A 26477-nucleotide genomic window follows, 5' to 3' on the forward strand; every position below is an offset into this window, starting at 1 on the left:
GGTTAATTTCTCCTTTTAAGTGAAGAAACAGAATTGACACACAAGATAGACTTCAAGTGATCAAATGAGTAATAATTGTTTATTTTTTAAATAAAGCTTACCTTATGATCTACCCTAAATATACGTCTGTTCGACAATATCTTCACATCAGAGACCCAAGGGATCGCATCGTTCTCTGCATCGTAACCAAAGTTTAGAGATATTTGGCATCCTCTCAGAGAAAGGAATCGTTTAAGAACATCTCCAATAGAAACAAGCACCCAAGGGAGTATTCTTCTTGGAAACAAACCCGAGTAGTAGATCGGATTCTATTTTAGACAGTAGGTACCGTCTCATGGAGCACCATTGCTTTAAAATAAATTCTAAACTCCAATGAACCAAATATTCATTTCTCCCATCATAAACAGAAGGAGCACGGTGGCTCAATGGCAAGGAATTCCCTACTGGTATAAACTTTTTGTTCAATCCCAGAGCGTATTGTAATGCTGGCCAAGATCGTGTCCGTGGGTTTTCTCTCGTTTTCTCCCACATTATCAATTCATTAATTCTTCCATAATGTTCATTGTCATTAATGAACTGTCCTTTAACATCACGTGCATAATCGTGGATTGTTAAACTGAAAATTTTATTCCATTTTTCGTAAGAAGTCCATAAAGTGTAGTTTGAAGTGTGGATATAAATTCAAGCGATTTTTGAAGTGCTTTAACAGTCTTGTTTATATCTATTCCATAAACACAAATAAACACATATATTACAAAGTTAAACTAAAATATGGATGAATTGTTGGAGGTAGTAATTATGTTACTAGTTTATCACAAGGTTCAACTCCTTGTAACTTGTTTTTAGACAATACATTATACGAATATTTGAGCTCCTCCTGCCTGTGTAAATCCTTCTCTCTCATTTAGTGGCAATCAAATGAGTGTGATCCGAGTTTAAACTTAGGACTCGTCCTATATAGCTTTTCTGCTGATAAAGGACGTGGCTGTATGGTTATTTTCATGTCTTCGGCGTAGGAGACCTGCGCTCAATTCCCGGAAGAAGCTCACATGTTTCGAATCTCATTACGATGTTAAGCTACAGATTCTCTTCCCATATAAACTCAATGCTCCAAAGAAACGTTAAACTGTAAATCAACCAACTAACTTTGAATTTTCTTATTGTTAAGATTTAACTTTCCTTTTAACATAACCCAAGTTGAACAAGATTCTTCTTGTAAGATTATTAATAGACAAATTACACTGTGTTCTGTACTTGTAAGACGAATAATTTGTTAAGTTTAGAGGGCAAAAATAGTATACATTACTTACCAGCATTATCCGTGATTACAGCTAGAATCCCCCAACTTATGCCAGCACACCAAACTATTCTGTGAAATCCTGCATAAAACGCTGCTGCTAAAGCATTGTATGGACGGTAAGGAATGTACCAAAACCAAGCAAGAAATTGAGCAGATAAGGCAGCGACCACTGATAAGAACCACATAATGTATACAAATGTCTGGAACAAAAACCCACGAAATTTTCAGTGTATGTTAATTTTTCATTCTGAAATTCTGCAACTCTTTACACAGAACATATAATTTTATTGTTTTTCATAATAATTTGTACATTAATCATTTTCTAATCGGCGCCTTAATTTTAATTTTAGCTATATAACTCCCACTAATTCAGTCACTTAAAGATATAGATGTTTTTATTCTGTTCACCAATGACAATTATAAATTCTTTCAATTGATTACTAATTGGTTACTAAATGAGTACACGAAACAATAGTGGCACACATAGATTTTTCTTGAAACGCCCTGTAACTTTTAAATTAGCAAAATTAAAACGTTTGTGTTTGGAAGGATGCGAATTCCGACTAGGGGGACATTGTCTTACATACTCTGTAATACAATCAAATTAACAGTGTTAACAGCCCAACGTAAAGCTGTATTTTTCAAAAGTCAATATGTCACATTATTATATGTTTAAAATCCCGGTGATATTGGTATCAAACGATGTCTCCGGCAATATTTAAATTCTGCAAAATTTAGGTGTATTTTATCTATTAATTTAAAAGTTATAGGGGCGTTTAAAGATAAATGCTGTAGACGGTGCATAAAGAGCATTTACACAAGCCTTTAATCAATAAGCAAAGCAATAATGAATATCAAGTAGGTCTATGTACTAAAAAATATTTATTCTTGAACTTTGTTTTAATTAGGGATGACCTTTTTTGAAAAATCTGTTTCTCAATTTTCGGAAATTTCATTTTCCGGTTTTTCGTTCTTCGCTTTTTCGATTTTTTTCGTTTTTCGAAAAAATTTCGTTTTTCGTTTTTCGGAAAATTTTTCGTGTTTCGTTTTTGAAAAATTTTTCGTTTTTCGTTTTCAGAAAAAAAATCGTTTTTCGTTTTCAGAAAAAAAATCGTTTTTCGTTTTCAGAAAAAAAATCGTTTTTCGTTTTTCGAAAAAAAATTGTTTTTCGTTTTTCGTTTTTCATTTTTCGTTTTCGAAAAATTCATTTTTCGAAAAAGTATTTTTGGAAAAAATGTGGCTATCCCTAGTTTTAATTACAAGGATGTTCAAAAAATTAAAATCATAAGTTGCTCTATTTAAAAAATGTAATTATCTAGGTAGTATGTGCATTATATATATATATATATATATATATATATATATATATATATAGTACTAATTATTATTGCATAAAGCAGTGGTTCCCAACCTTTTTTTTTACTGATAACACACTTTATTGAACGCTCATGACGTTGCGACACGGTTGTTGGAGGCACTGACTGGTACAATATATCTCAAAATTAATTTCAACCAATTATTATATTCTTCGTGATTTTTAAATTCTAATATTTCACGTAACATCCTACGGGACTGTGCAATACAGGTCTCTCGAAAATGAGAGCCCTTAACTTTCGATGAGTATACTACTCAAATGTTTGTGATCTATTTTTAATCATTTTTGAACAAATATGGTACAAAACAATGTAAATGTATTATATATATATATATATATATATATATATATATAATGTTTTAGGAAACGTAGAACAAGAACCTGCAGCCGTAATTCATTTTGCACCACTTCATACCTAGGCAATTCATAATTTTACTCTACCGAAAGAAAGATTATACAGTGCCGAAATTTACGACTGATACATCATAAGATCATCACAGAGAAGTTTTTTTATTATTATTATTTTCAAGCCTAAAATATTGCTGGAGGCTTTTTCAGGTACATCAGGAGCAACTACCGAAACTTTTAATCAATAACCTAAGCAACAATGACTACCAATTACAGCTATGGATGGAAAAAGTATTTATTCTTAAAAATTGTCTCAATTACACGTTGAAATCTAAAATTATAAATTACTCTATTTAAAAAATGTAGTTAGTTTGACACTAGAGCCATTTGTGTAATACTTCTATAAAATGCTTTGAAGTCTCGAGTCATTGTCAAAATAGCCATTGTGCATCTGTGTTATCTATGGTATAAGATTGGTGTTGCTTTAATCTGCGTTACTGATCTCATTAACATTACATGCGTAGTGTTTGTATTAAGTAGTTATACGCTAGTCAATGGAGAATAAGTACACATATAAAGCGATTTATAAGTCAATCGATATATTTAATCTCAAACGTTACAAAATTGGTTACTGCTAGGCAAAAAAGCAGACAAGAATTGACACTTATCACAAACTAGGGAAAAGCAAGGATTCCTGTTCGGGCGCTACTTTATAATACAATGAATTTTACCTATTATTATAAATTAATCAGTACAAGGAAATGTATACTAACCTTTGAGAAATTCGTGTTGTTTTTCTGAACATTGTAGATTATATATCCGAAAAATATTCCATAGAAATATGGTGCTGCTCGATTATGTGTCTTGACATACACTGAGTTGAAAAATTCATTTGCTACTGGATCTTTCAATGTACTACTAGAAAATCAATTACATAATAATTATTAATGAGAAGGTTAAGTAAACAAATATAATATTACCCCATTTCTACACATTTGAAGAGACCGGAGGGAAAATAATGCAAAAAAGGGAAAGTATAAATTTCGAAAAATGCAGAGAAGCACTGGTATATAGTGTCGACATGTCCTGCATACCACTGAATGCGATAACACACAATATTAGCTAAATAATGTAAATATATTTTGTACTATTTTAAACTTACCTCTGCTTTTTATAATAGTTCAACATAAGCTTATGTGATTATAATGTCGCTATTTGTAAAGGTATATAGCCATTGACCACAATGTAAGCCTGCAAGTTTGGTTGAATTAGAGTTTAGCGTCCTTTTCAGCTGCGAGGCTATATGAGGTATGGACCTACAGCTTAACGCGAGATCCGAACCACATGAAGTCTCACCGGTAGCAAGCATGCTTATCGCGCGCTAAACGCAGTGGAATGCGGTAGGTAGTGTACAGATCACGAGCATTAACATACACCACCTTAGGGAACAGCAAGAAACATAGAAATTGTGATGTCATCTTGCTTTTAGGCTAGTGATCGATATGTGGCGTAAACAGCGGGAATTAAAATTCCATGAACGTAAAAAGGAATATTTACGTTGTGAATATAGAAATGTAGGATCTAAAAAATACGTTGTAAAAAGCAGAAAAATGCTAATGCAGGAGCGAAAAAATGGGGTAATATTGTAACTTAGAAAGTTATCACTTCTTATTATAAAACAAATTTAAATTATAAGTTTAATATACGTTAGATCTATAAATGTATAGACAGGCTGAAAATCACTATATCTTTGATTTTTTTTTTTTTTTTTTTTTTTGAGAACTAGGAACAATACTGAAAATTATATGATTTTTCTATCAGCTTTTGCTACAAAATATTTATTTCTTCTGAAATAACATTTAACTGTTAAATCTAATAAAGAAATCTACCAAAGCCTGTGTATATGTAAAAAGAGCAATAGCAAGCTACATCAACAATATTGGCATTAACATCATGATTAGATGCATTACATTGCGTTATGTTTCCTTAATGAATTTTGAATTTTTAGAAGCTTCTTAAAAGACAAAACATGGTGTAACAAAAATAATAGTAATAAAACAAAGGACATAACATGTTGTCACAAAGTGGATTGCTCCGAAAGTAATGCCTCCACATTTTTTTTTTCCATTGCAGATGCCATCGTAGAGGTGTTGGTAAAATAGTAGTTGGATCATCGTGAAAATATTCCTCATAGTTTGTTGCTGTGCTACAGATGGCGACACAGAGAAACCCCGCAAATATATGGTCTATTCGACTTGGATGGCCGTTCGAAGCAGTAATATGTGATTGAATTTCTTCATAAGGAGGAAGTTGCATTAATTGAAATCCAACGACGCTTGCTGAAGTTTTATAGAGACCAGATATTCTGATTTTCCTCCTCGAGATTTCCATGTTTTTGGGGTCAATAAAAGATGGGTTCCTTGGACAACATTTCCCAACATATGATAACAGCTGTGAATAATTGGAAAAAATGGAAGTGGGGAAAAAGTGGAGGTAATTTCGGAGCAACCCTCGTACAATAAAGAAAAACAAAGACAAAATATTTTCTTACTATAAAAATAGGAAAAATGTACTTACTCCATGAACAGTAGTAACACGGGGTCTATATTATATAGGTAGGTAATAGCGAAAGGAATGGCCACGGATAAAAGTATGACGAAGAACAGCAAAACTTTCCCCCAATGTGGCCACTTCCATAGAGGATAGATAACAAACGGCGCAATAATAAAATAATGCATATCACTGGAAATGTACCATGACTGGAACATGCACTGAAATGAAAGCAAAGTAAAGTAAGGTAGGCCTATCTATGAAGAAAGATTTTTTTCTATAATTAAATATATGGATACAAAAAAAAATCCAACAGTATTTTATTACTTAAAGGGACCTTTTAGGATCGGTAGTTATTATAAGAAAAATAAATGAATTCCTGGCTTCAGTTAGTATATATACAATAGATAAGATCTTTGTAATAATAGTATTCTATTTATGAGAGAATTTTGAAGTAATGGGATATTTTTATTGCTCTCCTATCAAATCAATTTCAGAAATGGTGTTCATGCACCTCTTACATTCACAATTTATTTACATTCAATAAACTATAATACATTTGCTGTACGTTATGAAAATTCTTGATAATAATAAGCACCAATTCAGGGTTGTTCGCGCTACTTAACGTGTTACTGTAAGGATAAACTAGAAAACAACAAAAATGAAAAATTGTATTTTATACATATAAAAGAATTTAATTAGAACTTTTGAGTCTGCTACGTAGGAATGAACTTTAAGTAAGATATTCTTATAATAACAAATACTGTGTGTAATAATAGTTTCTCGCATTAAAACTAATTAGGTATACAAGTATTATTAAAATTATTACGAGTTATGTTCCCATGCGAAATATAAACAAACTTGTTAAATTGGGCTTCAAGTTTTCTACTCGGGCTTTAATTGTCCGAAGTTGTTCTATTTCCAGCAACTACTCTGTTCCATATTTGAATTAGGAACACAGAATAAAAACTTATGCTCCAGCCTGAATACTACGAACTATTGTTATCACGTTTATTTACTTGTAAGAGCTTATAAATCACAAAGACACAGTAATATTGGCTAGAGATTTAGTGAATAAATAAGTAAATAAAGGAAAGAAATGTGCTATAGGTACTGTTACTATATTTCTATTATTCGAAACCGGAACACTTTGGTAGGAGATTTATTTTCGCTGGTAGAAAGTACGTAACCAGCATAAAAACCATTTTTATTTCATTCCTGTTGGATGTGTCAGTAATTATGTTTAGGAAAGTAATACATATCTTACTTAGATCCAAAGATTACATATGAACTGTAAGCCGTAAAAGCAGTGCACTCTGCCGGTACTTAAGTGCACTACAAATTAAGATTACATATGTAGCTGTTGACGTAAAATTATATAATGTCAAAAGTAATCAGTTTAACGTCCCACGATTATGCCTTTTAGGTTAAAGAAGAGGGGAAAAGTAACAGTTTAGAATGCTGCAATGAGGATAGGGTACACAAAACAAAAATGGGAAATAATCACGACAACTGAAAACCGGGACAAATGTATCGATGGAACATTAGGACAAGAACCTTGAAATCAGGATTGTATATTCCAATCGAAACGGACATTTAGTAACACTAGCTTAGAAAAATATTTTACAAACGATTAACATATCCAAAACTAGCATAGCATTCTTACAATTAACAAATTAATTAATTATATTCGAACTATTACTATAGTGAGGAAAACAGATCACAGTCGATTACAAAATTAATTTGAAAGTATTTCATAGATACACATTAAAATAGAACTTAAAGGACTGTCAGAGGTGATAACGGAAAACTTATTGACTATTCAAAAAGCTACAAACGGAATGATTAACATAATCTAAATTTACACACACACCTTATATAAAGTAAGAAAAATAACAATTTACGGGAAGATCAATTATAATACCGCTAATTAAAATAAATTAAAATATCACTAATTTTACAGTAATTATATGATATCTTCAAATAGATAGAAGATAATCGAAAAGTGGAACAAGAGCTCGCTAGACAATTTTATTTTACCTGAGATACCGTTATCACGACTCACTTATCAACTTTCGATTTCCAGCCATTTAGAGAATCGGCATTTATTTTCGCGTTTCTAAATGGCTGCAAATGGGAAGCTACTAGGTGACTCGTAATAACGGTACCTCATGCAAAATAATATTATCTAGCACGCTCTTGTTCCATATTTTGATTATCTTTTATCTATTTGAAAATACCATATTATTACTGTAAAATTAGCGGTATTTTAGCTTCGCAGTAATTAGGGCTCTTAAGTGAAAAACAAAGGAATTGAATTTTGAAGCAGCATCGTTGGAAAATTGTAAATGTCGAAAGAATATGCACAGCATAGTTAGTAGTGTTTAATGGTCTCCCATGGCGGCCATTGCGCAACATGGTTCGGAACATATGGTCATTTTATTTAAACACTTGGCTCTCAAACTTCCAACAGAACTCTCCTAGCTTCTAGACCTCCCATAGTCATTAATTGCATCAGAGACAAGTTTGATGCGAGAGGTTCAGTGGCGAATTCACCCAAATCTTGACGTCCTTAACATTCTGAACAAATCTCCGATTAAAGGATTCATTGTTTGAGTGCATAAATAATTCTTGATCGAGTCATTATGTTAATAAATTAATGACTGTTCAAGTATACGAAGAAATGTTCAAATAATTATTTGAGTAAAGGATTGTTCTAATGTACAAAGAATTAATTGTTTGTATACTTTTTTGAATACATGATCGATTGTTGAAATACACGCAAAATTGTTCAAACAATTATTATTCAAGTAAAAAAATTATTGTTGGATACAAGAATAATTACATATGTTCGAACATTCTTTGAATAATTAAAAGAATGATCATTTGAATACACAAATAATTGTTGTTCGAGTTATAATTTGAATGAATGAATGTTCAAATATAGGAAGAAATATCCAATCATCTATGTGAATAAATGAATGATTGAATATGTGAATAATTATTTGAATAAATTAGTGATCGTACAAATACACGAATAATTGTAGAAACAATTATTTGAGTAAAGTTATGATCGCTCCTCTACACGAATAATTATTTGAGCGATTAATCAAATATACGAATAATTGTTCAAACAATTATTTGATTAAGGATTGTTCTAAAATACAAAGCAAAAAATGAGTTGTTGAAACAACACAAAATGACTACCACTTTAGCGTGTTATTTGTGTGTCAATCCAACACCAAGCACATCGCTTTCAGAGCATATCAGAAATACCTCGTTACTGGCTGTGACTATTTGAATTGCTTTTTATTGTTTGGTAGGAGCAAAGTTTTGTGAAATATATTTCGTTTTTATGACAAGTAACTAATAACATTCTATGCTTTTTGTAATCGGTCATAAAAATATCGTTGTAAACCTGTGAATCATCTGACAACAGTTACACAGATAGCAGTGCTTTTATCTATTTTCTTTATCTGTTATTCTTGTGTTTTAGCACGTATGAACAGAAGATGGCAGAACTGTTGCCTATGTAACCGTTGTCAAACGATTCACAGGTTTACCACAATATTATTGTGACCGATTAAAGAAAACGGAACATTATTTGTTACTTGGCATAAGTGCCAAATATATTTCGCAAAGCTTTGCTCATATTAAACGATAAATAAGACCAATGCAAATTCTCCCAGGTAGTAACGAATTATTTCTGATGTGCTCGGAAGGCGATGTGCTTGGGGATACCCGAAGAAAGGGCACAATCCTTTAAACGAGACGACGGACAAAAAAAAAAATGCTTGGTGCTGAATTAACACAGAAGTAACACGCTAAGTGGTAGTCATTTTGTGTTGTTTCAACACCTCATTTTTTTACAGTGTACGAACAATTTGTTCGAAAAACTAATTTAATAAATAGATTAGCCTTCATATATACGAAAAATTGTTGATACAATTATTCGAGTAAAGGAATAACTATTCAGATTATGAAATAATCATTTGAGTATAAGAATGATGGTTTTATTACACGAATAATTGCACAAAATATAAATTATTTTTGAATACACATTTCTTGATTTTTCAAAAACTATGCATGAGAATTTACTCTCAAGCATGGCATTTTGTTCAGCACGATTTGATCTATCGATTGACATGTATCTTATTTTTGGGTAACTTTATAGTCAAACAAAAATTTAAATTGAATAATTTATCATAAATTTGGGCCATATCTCATTACCCATACTGTGTACTGTCGTCTTGCTATGGGTCATAACAAACAGATTAATGAAGGTACATTTTAGCATCAATTTAACGTTAATACTATGGTAGCGTGGTTATCTTCCAGCGTCAACTTTGAGGATCACAATAATAATAATAATAATAATAATAATAATAATAATAATAATAATAATAATAATAATAATAATAATAATAATAATAATAATAATAATAATAAAATAAAATCACGATTTTGTGGAGAACTATGAACGAGGCATTATTCATCCACATAATTTTGTTTAGTTTAATTATATCTATGGATTTGATTTATGTCTCATTTTTATTTTTTTTTCGTTAAACATTAATAATGTTGTAGGATTTGTTTTATTATTAGCAATGAAAAGTGGTGGAATTTTTAGTTAAAACTAGCGGAATACCCGTCCATCGCACGGGGAGAATACGTTTCATTTTGGACATAAAGGAGTAAATTTGCATTTAAACGGCATCACAAGTGTCACTGTTCGTCTGAGCGACACCCAAAACTATGAATTCAACACTAATATAGGTAATTTTCGATCATTTTTACATATCTTTTCCTCCCCTAAGTTGCACCGTCAAAGTGACATGGTAAAAAACACCCCAGGCCCGAACCTCGTCTATGTTGAAAATTTGATTGAGATCATTCGGGTGGTTCAAGAGTTATAAAGTCATAAACATAGTCATTTTCATTTATATATATGTTAATCTTAATATATGTTAATCTATATATAGATTAACTATTTCTGCTGCAGTTCAAGGTATTAGTGACTTTGAAACCACTCAGTGTAGGTCTTCCGCATTTAATCACAAATTAATTTAAAATTACTTACCATCTTCTCAGTGTTGTAGTAATTATTGATGTAGAGCATATTGGCCCACCAATTTTCAACACATCTCTCCTGTTCTAATCCAACTTTTGACTCCCAAAGTGGGCCAGAATCTAATTTATAAAATAGCGTAGCATAAAATGCAACAATTATAGCATACACTGGAGTCAGTCTGTCAAGATAAAAATAAAATTTAAAAAAATTATAATATCCATAAGTAAAATTGAATGAATAGCTAATATGAAAATCACTCCTATATAATACAGTGATAACTGTCAATAATGAACACGTCCATAATCGAACAGAGTTTTTATTTTTTCATTTTTGTCTCGGCAAAATAATTGTATTAGTAGTAATGCTGTGTATTGCTGCAGCGAGCGATCCTCCCTCTCACTAATTTCAACTCCAAACTATAACAGTAAGTCTCAAATTTCCGACAAAACGCATACAATTTTCTACAAAAATCTGAGTGTGTTTAATAAATATTCAGGAAAATATACAGGTTGTTTCAGAAATGTATCACAATATTTTGAAAACAAATTCCCCACATCAAAATAAGAAAAAAAAAACTCATATGAAGCTGTGATCAAAAGTAGGTAGTTTCGGAGTTATAGGGTGCCGAAAACGTGAAATGCGTGAGTTTCGGAGTTATAGGGTGCCGAAACCGTGAAATACGTGAGTTTCGGAGTTATAGGGTGCCGAAAACATGAAATACGTGAGTTTCGGAGTTATAGGGTGCCGAAAACGTGAAATACGTGAGCTCATAAGCTCCACTTCTACGGGATCTATCGTAGTCGGGTCAAGACATCACTGAAGAACTGGTATGTAAACTAACCAAATATCTATATTTAAGAATGATCCAGTACTTGCACACCAATTTTTAGACAGGTAGGTGGAAAGTGATCAAGTACTCCCAAATAGCCTCTCTAAAAATGATTGTGCAAGTACCAGAGGTTTTGAAAGATGGATACTTGGATAGTTCACATACTAATTCTTCAGTGATATCTTTACCTGACTACGATTGGTCCTATAGCAGTGGAACTATGGACCTTTAAAGTTTTTTTTTTTTTCACGTTTTCGTCACCCTATAACTACGAATACAGGTCCATGTGAAATATTGTGATAATTTTTGTAGCACCCTGTATAAAATTAGGGAGAACTAGCTTCTTTATTATTGGCCCATTTCAACTGCAAGTAATTGAGACGATTGGAAATTCTCAGAAACAAATAGTCCATATTCGTCAAAATTGTATTTCTTTTACAAAAGTTATTATAGAATTTTGATATAAATTTTCAGGAGGGGGGCGGGGCTTAAATGAGTCCTGATATTTGATAAACTTCAACTGAAGAGTGGACAATATGTAAAAACCTTAATAAACCATACATCATGTTTTGTAAAAATCGAATAATATTTACTAAAGTTATCATAGAAAGTATATATTTTAAAAATTTGGGGGTGGGGGTTACTCTCTAGTTCTCCATTGATTTTAAATATAGGTAGAGGGAATGATTGTGAGGCCTCAAAAAGTATACGTCATATTCCATGCAAATCTACTACGAAAAATACCTTGGAGATATTTTTTTTCATTTTAGGGGGAGGTGGAGTAATTGATACGACATTAAGAGACTAAACTCGCCGCTTATTCAAGGGCGCCCATCAGGGGGGCAAGGGGGGGCGCTCGCTCCTCCTTTAGAGGACATTGTGCTTCGGAAGATCCAAAACCCAATAGATATTTTAGAATAGTTACCGCAAAATTTGAGACTACATTTGAAATGTCGCTTATACTTGCCCCCCCTTGGAAACCACAACATTAGGCGCCCTTGCGCTCATTCTTGACTGATTTTAAACCTGAGCACAGATGATTACGGAAAAGAACCGAGGAAAGTATACATAATATTGTCCCAAGACGTGATGAGTTTTATAAAAAAAAGTAGGTAATAGCGGTACTATGTTCTTTACTGATTTTAGCTCCATGCAAAGTGAATGATTGTGAAGCTTTAAAGAAAAAGTACATGTTACACTAAAGTCGAACAACTAACGAAAATTACCGCGGAACATATTTTTGAAATTGAGGAGCGGACGAGTAGGAATTAACATTTTCATTCTTGGCAAAATTTTAACTTCCCTTTTTGATGTTTGGTTCTATAACACAATAAGGTACAATATTATCGTTGGGTCATTGACTGTTCTGACCGAAGGTAGGTTCTAGCTCACTTTCCCTAACGTAGCTACGTGGGCAACATCCGGAGGTCCAGAGCTTTAAAAAAAAAAAAAAAAAAAAAAAAAATGTGGCCCCTGTTGACTTCACCTAATACATTTATGTGAAAGTACAGTAGGACAATTAAGGGAATATGTTTCATTTGGTCATATTTTATTTTATGGCGATGATTCTTTCTTTCTTTATTTTTTCTTTCTTTTCTTTTTTTTTTTTTTTGATAGTCAATTGAGATTTTGATCAGAGTGGAGGCTCTCCATCGAGGGCGCCGATCCTGGGAGGGCCAGGACCGGGCCCCCCCAAAGCTCATGTGTGCCCCCTATTGTATTTATGAATATACAATATTTGGCATAATTTGAATGCAATTTGTCTTAAAATCCTCATACCTTCTGCATCTGAATGCGGTCCCCCAAATTTACAGAGAAATCGACGCCCTTACTCTCCGCCTGGAGGCTTGGGGCTATAGCCCCCTAAGCCTCCCCTTAATCCGGCTCTGGTGGGCAGCTAAGTTAGTTACGCAGAGTAGAGTGTCCAACTTCTTTCCAATGTGGTTCAAAAAATGATATGGCAAACTAATGACTATGAGCTGGAGCGTGCCAATTATGTTCAAAAATTCATTTTCAACGCTTTAGCAGTTTCCTCGTGCTGACGTTACAGCGTACATTTTAATGTACGTAGAAGAAAAGAAATTACCCCCTTTTCTCTTAGGAGCGGAATTTTCGAGAACACTGTGACACGTCATCATTTATTTTTTAGAAAATAGTTTTTTATAGGTCTACCGAGAATCATTTTCCTCACTAGGGGATCTCGTTATATGTTCCATTATTGGCATAAATTTTGAACCCTCTGCCTCCTTAGGATGTCCATTTTCATAAAAATGATAGGATAAAGACCCAATCTGAGCCAATTACTATTTTCAAATATTGAGTTCAAACAGTTGTAATTTTTACGCAATGATGCAACTTACAACGTTAATTTCTCTCGAATATAATTTGATGTAGATAGTAGCAGCGAATAGCTCCGCAGACTCCGAATTTTAAGAGTCCCCTTAGGTTACGAAACTGGATTCGCATAGGGCTTGTTTCAATTTCTGAAGAGGAGGCAGATCTGGTTTTGCCGCCACTGCACAGATTTATACCGGCAAATATGAGAAGTATTGAGTCTGATAGGCTTAAATGAATGAGAAAGTTAATGTAACAAATCCAATTCTATGTCCTCGACACGATTATGTTTGTATATCAGAAAGAAAATAAGTTTCAGAGAACAATCAGCTGGAGAAGTCAACACCCTCGCGACCTTGAGTACCAATTGAATTAAAGTCTTGAACGGTTAGGAAATAAAAAGTGAAAGTAGGAAGTGCACTTTGTATAGCTCCAGGAAATGGAAGAATCTCATGGAATGACCCAGACACTGAGACTGACCTATTGACGGCGAAGGAAGTTTAACGAGTTCCAGTTGATGTGTATCCTCAACAGCAGCACTTGTAAAAACTGGGTTGGCAAAATACGTAGTAAACAGGACGGACATACTGCGGTTTATAATCTCTAGGAATAAAACTGAAAGTGGTCTTGTTTGTGATCGCATCACGAGAAAACGGCTGAACAATTCGAAATAAACGTGTAAACATATTAGGTTGGTACGAATGAAATATTCCAAAAGGTGCTTCATTTCCAAGGTCAAAAAATGAGCTATAACACTCATGAGGTACCGTTATCACGAGTCACCTAGTAGCTTTCCGTTTGCAGCCATTTAAAAACACGAAAATAAATGCCGGGTTTCTAAATGGCTTGAAATCGAAAATATCTAAGTGAGTGGTGATAACGGTATCTCATGTAAAATAATATTGTCTAGGGAGGTCTTGTTCCACTTTTTGATTATCTTTTATCTATTTGAAGATATCATAGAATCACTGTGAAATTAGCGGTATTTTAATTTCGCCGTGATAGAGCCCCTTAATAGAGTCGTCCAGTTCCAAAACGGCTCTTGTCCATTTACAGAATATCCCAGAAAACTTTTTTTTTTTTTTTTTTTTAACGTAGGATCTGCATGTTTGTAGAACTGGAAATACTTGTGTCTATGTGGAAAAATTGAACATCCTCAAACGTTCCAGTTCTACAAAACGCATCGATCCTACATTTTTTCTCGGTTTTCTTGGATTTTCTGTGAATAAACAAGAGCCGTATTGGAACTAAGACAACTCAATTAAAATATCGATATTTCAATTACCGTCTACAACCGCAGACTTTTTCTATTGCTCAGCCCACGATTGAATTCCGGGGCGAAAGAAATCTGGAGTCTGGATTCGGAAGAAGTCCGCAACAGTTCATTGCGACCTAGGGAGGAGGCACGGTGGCTCAGTGGTAGAGCGCTTATCTCTGGTGCGTAGAGTCCCTGATTCGATCCCGGCCAAGTAAGTTTGTGGTGGACAACATCGTGTTCGTGGGTTTAGGCTAAAAAAGTAGAAGACTATATAGGTACTCAATACCGGTAGCTTAACCCCTTTCTGCATGATTTTTTTCTTTTAGCGAAAAAAAAAAAAAACAGTATTGGAAATCCTCATATGGGAACTTGAAAAATGAATTAAAACTTTAATTTTAGATTTTTCACTTAATTTCGACGAGAAATAAGTAAAGTGCCGTATATGACACATTTACAAATCACAAAGATGACACCAAAATCTCTTATTCATACACGTCAATATCTCACACAGCAGACAAAACAGTCATTTGGTTCCTTTGATAAATCACAAAAAAGCTAAAGTGAAAAAAGGATATGTGCCATATATGGCACGGCATGCGGTGAGGGGTTAACAAAAGTATTAATAAATATATAAACATCATTAATTTTGAGATACTAAAATTATTAATATATACATTTTCTGAATTTTAAAACTTTTGCTTTGATTTCATAATATTTATATATTTAAAATATTAGTAAAAATCTTACCTGATATATCTACATATGAACAGATTAGTAAGGCTTATCTTCTTCTTCCTCTCCAATTCTCTAAGAATCAAATAACAGTATAGCAAACCGCCAACCATGAAAAAGGTGTCTACAATGATTGGTCCATTTAACAAAAACATATTTCTTACTTGAGTATACAGCTGTAAAAAATAAATAAATAAATAAATAAATACATACATAAATAAGAACAGCGTAATAGAACACAAGTTATACCCAGACTCGGATTTAGTTTTGATGCTATTGAAGGTAATGGGGATCTTTTATATATTCAGCTCTTCTTTATCTATGAAAAATTTACTGCAGTGCAGTTTCCAATTGTATGCTACATGTTGCCATGCAACCAATCCATGTAGAACATTGGCACCCTATATACAGAGGTGAGCAAACTAGTGATGTATTTTAGGAAGAATGCTAGCAAGAGAGGCCAACAGCCGCACGAACCTTTTCCCTGCTTCCCCACAGTGTTCGTAGTTGAGGGAAATTTCCCTAATCTAGGGAAATTTCATAGGTAAACTTAGCAAAAAGGAAAAAGCAATTTTTCGATAAAACGTGAAATCCATCGAAATTTTCATGCTGACTAATTAATATAAATGCTTAAATTTACCTTTGTTCTTCGGAAATGAACCAATAACATAGCAATTTGTGTCTCTGTTTAAAATAGCAATTTGTACCCAGTATTGGCTCGATGTATTTTTTTGTTTTTTTTTTTTTTGTGTGTGTTTAGAAAAGTGACAGAAAAATATTTAAAAAATACGAAAAGAAGCAAAAACCAAATGAATAAAGCAAATGTGTTGGTACTTCCTTTAATATATCTAAATTAATTTTATCACAGAACTTCTGTCACAGGAATTGGACCCCCAAGAAACTAGGGTGAGGGGGCACGGTGGCTCAGTGGTAGAGTGCTTACCTCTGGTGTGTGTGGTCCTTGGTTCGATTCCCGTCCAAGTAAGTTCGTCGTGGACATCATGCCCGTGAGTTTTCTCGGGGTACTCCTGTTTCCTCCCACATTTCATTCCACCAATTCTTTCATCATCATTCACTTGCCTTAATCATCGTCTCCTTTAGCCTAACCGGCATAAACGTGGGACGTTAATTTGAATTATTTCATTTCATTTTTTCAACAAACTAGGAAAATTTGATAAGAGAAGGGGGCGCGGTGCCTCAGTGGTAGAGCGTTCACCTCCGGTGCTTGGGGTCCTGGTTCGATCCCAGCTCGCGCCGTGTTAACTTTGTGGTGGACAAACACTGTGCTTGTTGGTTTTTTCGGGGTTCTCCCGTTTCCTCCTACTTTCTTCATTCCACCATTTCACTCATCTCTCATCATCACCGTCACCTTTAGCCTAATCGGCATAACCGTGGGACGTAAAACTTAAAGATTTCATTTCATTTTTTTTTGATAAGAGAAGGGAAAATTTGTGTCAGTCGAGGGAAATTTTCTTAAGGAAATCTACAAACACTGCTTCCCCAGCGCTTTAGAGATCTTACTTTTAAGATTACCCTCGTAGATAAATAGAAATTAAAGTTTAAAAGTTAATGATGATTTTAGGCTATATATTATTAACCATACCCTGTACTGTCATCTTGGTAGTGTCATTTCAGGATTAACACTCATCCACATCATTTTGGCCAGTTTAATGAAATGTCTGATCTTTGGAAACTTTTTCGGGATATAACGTATTTCAAGGGTACACATTTTATCATCTCTTTCAATCTTCAATAAGAGAGCAAAAAGTCTTCCCTTGCTCATCCAACCGAGAAATGTCTTTGGAAGTAATCAGATAAGAAATTTTGCAGGTGTCCACTCAGCCGTGGACTCAACACCTCTCGTTATCTTTCGATCAGCTTTTCCTTCAAGGAAGTGATTCATTGTCACGCATTAAAAATAACAGGAAATCACTAACTAGTTCATTTTTAAAATACTGATTTCATTTCACAGGTAGTGAGGTATATGAAGACACAATTATATATAAATCTCCAAAATTGAATTATAAATTAGATATTTAAAACAAAAAATCTGTGCATTGAGATTTATATAAAATTCGTTTATATGAGTTTTAAACTCGTAAGCACCAAAAGCTCAAGTTGCTATTTCGATTCAAATTGTCTAATATATATGATAAATACATATTCCTTTTTTTGATATGCGAGACGGGACATAAGTGGATCTGAACCACTACTCAAGTTTGTATTTCCCTCGGTTCTATAATTATATCCAGAGGAATTGGTGCGAACATAAATAATCATACAAAATCAAATTCCTCGTAACGGGGAACAAACGCATCAATAATTATGTGCCCATTAACTCTACAATCAATTAGTAAATCAAAAATTATGTTATATGAGTATATGGTAGATTTTTCTCACTACTGTTTCTGGCTTCCAAGAGATAGCTTAGGGGAGCATTTACATCCGTTTGAATACGATATACGTATATACTTTGAATTTTCATTATCTAAATGTAAGTTTAGAGACCAGATTCAAATAAATGCAATACCTATATTTAAAAAAACAGAGTTAAAGAATAAGAATATAAATAGATTGTTCAAATGGAAACATAGAACAAGTTACTAGAATACTTTACGATTTATGAAATTTTAGAAAAGGAGATGCTAGATGACAAAAATTGCAATTTTTGAATGTGGTTCAAGTACCAGAAGTAGGCTAAAAATACAAGCGTATGTATCCCAACCTTCCTTTCACGAATCGAACACTAAAATTTAGTATGTTTAAAGCTTTGAATTAAAAAAGTAAAAGGAAAGAAACTTTTGGATGTAATACTACGCAAGAGATCAAAAATAACCACATGTTGTACTAATATATATAATTATTTATTGGAGGCAGTTAGTGAGGCCAGTGAGACCATAGGGGTTAAAACCTAGGATCATGTGTCTCTAATGGTGTCTTCTCGTTTGACCAATTTTCTTGTCGCCTGCTGACTTAACTACCAGTTTACACTATGATTTTTATTTCATTTTAGACGGCGAAATGGTATGTCCATTTCACTGATACTCACTCAGCAAAGTATATTTATTCTGATGGAATTTCTAACAGAGATTTATTAAGAAGATTCATTTCTCAGAGTGAACAACAGCACCCACAGCCATCTGTAACAATATATGTAGTGATGTGAGGTGGAAAATTCTCCGCTATATTTTTCCGGAAAATTTTCCGTTCTAAAAAAAAAAAAATATCAGTAACAAGTAACAATTCCTCAGCAATCATAAAATTGGTTGAATTCATGTACAGAAATGTAAAAAAGTGAAAGATCGTTTAAAGAATCTGAAAATTTGCATGGCTCACACAATTTTCAGTAGTATGTAGGAACAAGTTAAATAATTTTTCATGAATCGAAATATTTATTGTCTTATATGGAAAAATCGAAGAACTCATTATAAGTCGGAAAATATTGCCTAATATTGCCAGCCAAAAAACGATGTTTTTTCTTTCTTTTCTGTTCTGCTATTATGTTGATGGTTGTTTTGGACTTCAGCGTCCCTTTTGAGCACAGAAGCTATATAATACGTGACCTCGACCCAAGAGCGCCCATGTTGTGGTTTTCAAGGGGGGGCAAATATAAGCGACTTTTCAAATATAGTTTCATTTTTTGCTACAACTAATGTAAAAATTCTATTGGGTTTTCGATATTCCCAAGTACAATTTCCTCTAGGGGGGGGGGCAAACGCTTAGTGACAAAGTCACACAACGAACACTTTTATTAATACTAATAATACTACATAACCATATCGCTTTCCTGAAATTCTCGTGTGTATGTTTAAAAATCTACTGTTGTTCCACGCCAACCAGTCTATATTTTTTGTTGTACCTTCGAAGTGAAAGATATTTATTATTACATTTGTTGGACTCTAGTGAGTCAGAAACTACAATTAATAAAGAGTTTGTTTTGTCTAGTATTCCTGCGATTAGAAGGGCCTTATCTAAAAGATATTTCATTCCTATATGAGAAAATAGTAAAGTTTATTTTCTAAGAATAAAATAAACATTTTCAATGTTAAGCTAACATTAAGTTTTGAAGAGGAGCTAAACAGAAGAATTTGTTACCATTTACATCAGTTTTCAGACAGTTCACTATACTCTGAAATGGGAAGAAATCAAACTTGGAAACATTTTACTAGACTTCGTCAGAAAGTGCAACATGTAAAGAACATTGCAAGGTTAAAATAAAATAAAGAACAAAGGTAGCACAGACGTGTTATGGAAACATTTAAAAGGGTCTAGGATGTTTCGGTGTAGGACGTTTCGGTGTAGGATGTTTTGGTGTAGGATGTTTCGGTGTACGGATGTTACGGTGTAAGGACGCTTGGCTGTAAAGGACGTTCCGATGTATAGCCTAATATTTGATTGCATTAATCATATGCTTGTAATGAACAATCATGAAGTGTCATAGTGTTGCCACTCTGCAATAGTGTAAACTGATTAACATTGTTATTGAGTCTCGTTGTTATTGCTCGGTCTCTTCGTAACATCGGCGTATTTTATTTTCTTTTTTCTGACTTCATGTCCGCCAATTAACTTATTTGTTCCATTTGAACAGCACTAACAAGGAGACTTACGGAAGTTTAATTTACTGATTTTGAATGAAACTTTGCATACTTGTAGAATATCAACAAATAATCGTCACGTATTTTTATTCATTTTGACAATGATGCGGGTTTAAGGGTAGAAACCACCCTTTGAACGTTAGAGGTGGTCTCCAAGCATAAACAGAAAATAATGATTAAAATATAAGATTAAATGATACTGCCAGCTTACTGCCAAGGACAGGCGATTCAGAACCTGACGCTAAAATTACAAAATTCAAATTGGCGGATCCAATATGATGATTACAATTACAAATAGTCTTCTGGTTTGAAATGTTCTGCAGTTAGCCAAGAACAATTATAATTGGCAGGGACTACTGAGAGAAGGTGCGGATTCATTTGAAACCCCTTTCTGTACTTATTTTAACAGGACGTTTGATTAAATCTATAGCCCTAAAAGCTAGAAGCCAGTGCCAATGCATTTGTCGCGAATGTGAAGCAACACATGTTATTGAAAAAGAAAATATTTATAACTGTGAACAATACGGTTTAATTTGGAAATTCAGACGGGACTTACTCTAGTGTTTACAGGAACACAAACAGTAGAAAGTGTGGCACAGTCAGTAAATCCTATGACTCGTAGCTATATCATACAGCCTTCAATTTCTGCAAATAGTGTTTTATCACCACTGTTAATTGTTTTGTAGGAAAACAATGGAACATTTGGCTTTGTAGTACAACATAACCTCTTTAAATTTGAAGATATCCTTTTGAAAGCATCAACTCCAGAAAATTTAACATCAAATCTTGTGAGATCATGGTTCCAAGAGATTTTTCTTCAAGCGTCTAATGCAAAGTCCATTTTGCTATTAGCTTCGTGGAGTGGTAACAATTCATCAACTTTGAATCCATTTTAAGAACAAAAGAGTAACTCATAACATAAACCATTTATGCAGGAACAACTGGTAGGATTCAGCCTCTTCTTGCGTTCTTTAGGCCGTTAAAAAAATCTTGAGATATTTTTCTGACACTGTCCTTCTATACAACTATAACAAGAATTTACATCTCCGTAATAATATAATTAAGATCCAAACACTGATTCATAATCAGTTTTCTTCTCCTAGATTTGCTAATCTTATTGGGTATGCATGATATAAAAGCGGTTATTTGGAAGAAAAACCACCTGTGTTTGAAAATTTCCTTTCAAAGATTGTACAGCATTTTGCGATTTGTGCACAGTTAATGCCGTAATAAGGTGTGTGTGGTGTACACAATGTTTATGCATCACACACTTTTTTATTATATATCATTACCATAAAACGTTTTTCCAATCAATTCATAATTATAACATTTGAGGATATAAGAAGTTCTGACATAGAATGAAGTGAGGGGACTCACTATAAATAAGTAACCCCTGTCAATTACAGCAGCATTTAATTTTTATTTTATTTATTAATTTATATTTTCTACTTCATGAATTTATTTCTCCCTAACGAATAATTTTCATTTTGAAGAGTGGACGTTTCGGTGTAAACATTGGAACTTTTACACCGAACCAGCCTCACACCTAAACGTCCTTACACCGAGACATCCGTTCACCAAAACGTCCTATTCCGAAACGCCCTGCACCAAAACGTCCTACACCGAAACAGCCGTATCCCCATTTAAAAGCACAGCAACCTACTATATTAGTGAATCCAAAAAAAAAAAAAAAAAAAAGTTTTAACGAATTTTAGATATTCAATTTTATCATCACAATTTCAGATGTAGGTTTGGATACGAATCAAGATCTGAGATTCGAATTTCGGATCCAGATCCGAGGTCCAGTTTTAGGTCCGGATCTGACAAGATCAGGATCCGGATCTCATTGGGTCTGGGATATCCGGATCCGAAAATTTTTGGCCATCCCTACCTAATATTGCTAAAATTTATACTATTCAGAGAGATAAGAGGTACATAGTATCAAAAATATGTTTCTCTAAGTATAATATTTGACTCTTTGACTATTGGATGGGCTTCGAAATGGCGATAATAAATGCTTTAAAAAAAAGTTTCGAACCGAGTGTAAATGTGAAAGGCTGTTTCTACCTTTTGTCGCAGTCTGTGTGGAGGAAGATTCAAGCGTTAGATTCACGAGCTGTATACAAGGAAGATAAATCAGTGCGTACACGTAGTGGGATGATTTGTGCTTAGCATTTCTAGCAGTGAACCAAGTTGAAAGTGGCCTGAGATATATATGTAATGTAGAACGTATTGCAGAGCATACTGAAGAATGAGGAACAGCAGACAGACTTGATAGATTATTTTGACTTATGTGAGGAGGACTTTTGTCGAACTCAGTAACTAATTGAGGAACCGAACGGTAATGGCATTATATCTGCCAGCATAGAATAAATGTTGTCTATCACGTACGAATAAATTCTGCGAAGCGTAAAACAAAGACTTTTCGCACTTGATTGGACATAAGCATGTGAATTGCAATACGAAGTATCAAAGAGGACCAAAGTTTTCGGAGCTACAATACAAGAGCAGACGGAAGTTGGCATTGAAAAAAAAAGCAATACTTCGATTTGAAAAAGGAACTCAAAACTTATGCACTAGTCTAATTGGCAATAAACTAAGGAAAACTGATTTCCAGAAAGTGCAATACATATTATATATTTAGATTAAAACGCACCTGAGATGTGATTAACGTGCATTAAATTGTGAAAGTAAATATTTTTGCCTTATTACAGGGCCCACACCAGCTTGTCATATAGATAAGTATAACTAATGTAAAACTTTGAGGATAGAGAAATAAATACTTTCCTTTCTTGGGACATTGAATCTATATGAAAACAGTGGCGGCATTTCAGATTCTGTCAGAGAGGCAAGATTATGCTCCGACAAGAGCTTCACGTTTTTTGTTATATATTAGTATAGGCTACATTTTAAAAAATGTATTTCTCAAACTTAAGTAGGAACAATTGCTTCCCTGCCCTCCCAAATGACGGCCCTGTATTAGAAAGTCATTACTCGCTATATTTTACAGTTTCTGATCTACGGTGATCAAATTTTAAACCGGAAGAAGTAAGAAAAATTAAACTCTTCCGGTTTTGTAGAGTGCTACGAGAGCAAATGATATGATTCCTTGAAACGCTGAACCGATTTCCAAAAACCGTTCGTCCCTATCTATTACCGTTTTTATGGTACGGCTATCAACATTAAAATTAGAAATTGTTGATTTTAACACTCCCGGTTTCAATAGAAGGTTAACGGAGTAGATAGCATGTATTGTTGGGACGTTTAATCGATTCCAGGAAAACATTTCTCGGTATCTCTCGCCGTTTTTGCTTAATGGAAATCAATAATGAAACCAGAGGTACTAGTAAATTTCAACAATGTTCGGTTTTAGCAGAATGTTAAGAGTAGAGATGATATATTTTATTGAGAATTTGATTTAATTCTAAAAATACAGCTTCTAGCTATGTATTATCGTTTTTTTGTTCTATGTCAATCAACGTAAAGCCCTAACTTGAACGTCCATATATTTCTACACTTTTATAAACTATTCCCAATGATCAGCAATAAGAAATTCAAAGCAAGAATATTTATTTGAAACATATTCTAGACAACTTTAACTGGAATAGCAGTGAAGTTTGGAGATTCATATATCTATATAATTGTGTCTTTATATACCTCACTACCTGTGAAATGGAATCAGTATTTTAAAAATGAACTAGTTAGTGATTTCCTGTTATTTTTAATGCGTGACAAGGAATCACTTCCTTGGAGAATGTTTATAGTGATCTTAGAAGAAAAACGCTGATCGAAAGATAACAAGAAGTGTTGGGTCCACGGCTGAGTGGACATCTGCAAAATTTCTTATCTGATTGCTTCCAACGACATTCCTTGGTTGGATGAGCACAAGGAAGACTTTTGCTTTCTTATTGAAGATTAAAAGAGATGATAAAATGTGGCCCCTTGAAATGCGATATATCCCTTTTTCGCTATAAATAAGTAATATTGAAGAATTTTAGTATAAAATAGTTTACAAGTTTGGAAGTTTGTTAAGGACATATATATTAGTGTATTGCAAATGTTACCTTTTCTGCATATTCAGTGTTCTGAAGTGGTCCTCCAAATAGAAACAAGCATCGATGACCAAGTATAATGAGAAACATAGAGTACGCTTTGTATCCATGCATAGCTAGAATATCTCCTTGCGATTCATCGTAATAGAACAAGTTCACCATGTTCCTATACACAGAGAAACAAGCTAGCGATTCTTCAGCAATGGTTGTCCCTGTAAAACAAAAGAGAATTAGTATTAAAAATATGTTTATATGCCGAGTGAGTGAAAAAAAAACAGGTGTTTTAAATATTCTATAATAATAATAATAATAATAATAATAATAATAATAATAATAATAATAATAATAATAATAATAATAATAATAATAATAATAATAATAATAATTTCGTATTGAAAAAAGTCATATAATATAAAGTTTTTCTTAATATTTCACATTCCCTGCTTCACGTACTTCAATAGTTAACCGCTAGAAGCAACATGCACAATATGAAATATATGATAGACTACTAATCTGTTTATGAGCGAGCTTCCTGGACGTTGGCTTGGACGCTGTGGATCCAGGCCCGTAGCCAGCCCAAAAATGTAGGGGGGCCGGCTGAAGTTAGGGGGGGGGCGATCAAAAAATATTATAATTCATCACCATATTATACAGTATAACCTCGTTAACACGAACTCGTTTAAGCCGAACACTCGCTTAGGACGAACAAAATTTCGGTCCCGGCATCGCTGTACGTTATCTTATAGGAAGTTTTATCGGTTAACACGAATTTCGGTTAGCACGAATTACGAACTAATTTTTAGTCCCTTGAGTCAGTAAAGGTTTTGATTTAACACGAACTTTCAATCCTTTGTTTCTTTTTTTTTCAGATCATTTTTCTTAATTCAGATTTCACTCCAGATCAGTTTTGTCATACAGTATTTATACAGACGAAAATTGCCTTGTAAATAAGAGAAAAACCAGAAACAGGTACCTATCCTCTCTTATGAGGTGTTGATTCTGTCCTCCGTCAAGCGCTGAACATGCAGGTGCTTGGCAGACGAGCTGGCGACAGCTCGAGACAAAACATATTCTCTCCCCTGTAACTCCAAACTGGTGACAGCAATCATAAATACCTTTCCGTTACTAGCGGTACTCACCCTGCTTGCGGAGTTATCAATTTTATAACTTGACCTGGATTTTCTGCGTGGAAACCTTACTTTTTAATCTTCTAAGATAGGATAATAAACTTACTGTAGTATTTTCACTTTTCAGAGGATGGTACCGAGACCGAAACTAGTCTCGATCTCGATCTTAACTCGAATTTGAGACCGAGGAGTGCTTTTCGAAATCGAGACGAGACCGAAACTCTCAGTCTCTTCTCGATACAATTCTGTGGATGGTATCAAGACGGAGAATAGTCTTGGTCTCGTCTCGAATTTGGAACCGAGGCGAGACCGAGACTACTCAGTGTCGTCTCGATACCATCTCTAGTGTTTTCTATGACATACATAATATACTGTAGTGGTATGTATAGTCTGTATACTGTAATGTGTACGTATGGAGAAAATGTATTCGAATAATAAAATTTGGGTCCCCGGTTAACACGAATTCTTTTAACACGAACTCCTCATTTTTCAGTCCCTTGGAATTCGTGTTAACGAGGGTTTACTGTAGTTCATTTGCAAGCCTACCGTGAAAATTTTAGGGGGCCCGCAAAAATTTAGAGGGTCCCGGCCCCCCTAGACCCCCTAGATACGGGCTTGTGTGGATCTCAAGAATGGCCAGCAACAAATCCAGATTACACTTCGTTTAATTTTTTTACTTGTGGAGGTGTACAAGTTCAAACCTAGCATAGTGGAGGAATTGGAGTCATGGATTCAAAAGGCCAACATTCCAGTTGACTTCCTTCAGAACAGTATAAGTTGTATTTAGACCCGTATTTATATATTGTACGCTCGTGTGCTCTAAATAATTTGCCGCACCCCGAAAACGACCAACATTAGAGTTGAATTCATAGTTTTTAGGGTCGCTGAGATGAATGGTGAAAAGTT

The 26477-nt window shown here is 33.9% G+C and overlaps 1 protein-coding gene across 2 annotated transcripts in view; it reads right to left on the reverse strand.

Moving 5' to 3' along the window:
• The window catches only part of LOC145670150 (nose resistant to fluoxetine protein 6-like), an 85084-nt gene that overhangs the window by 13413 nt on the left and 45194 nt on the right, over positions 1-26477 (reverse strand). The window contains exons 6-11 of one of the 2 annotated variants that reach the window (XM_081738522.1): positions 24457-24656; positions 15813-15973; positions 10654-10822; positions 5601-5794; positions 3797-3938; positions 1311-1500 (exon numbers count right to left, since the gene is read on the reverse strand). In XM_081738522.1, the coding sequence (XP_081594648.1) occupies positions 1311-1500; positions 3797-3938; positions 5601-5794; positions 10654-10822; positions 15813-15973; positions 24457-24656 (1056 nt within the window). Of the gene's footprint in view, positions 1-1310; positions 1501-3796; positions 3942-5600; positions 5795-10653; positions 10823-15812; positions 15974-24456; positions 24657-26477 lie in introns of both variants that reach the window. The other variant, XM_081738521.1, reaches the window with a different exon arrangement.

The sequence above is a fragment of the Thermobia domestica genome, chromosome 14, assembly GCF_964235325.1.
Source record: "Thermobia domestica chromosome 14, izTheDome1.hap1.1, whole genome shotgun sequence".
NCBI classification, from domain to species: domain Eukaryota; kingdom Metazoa; phylum Arthropoda; class Insecta; order Zygentoma; family Lepismatidae; genus Thermobia; species Thermobia domestica.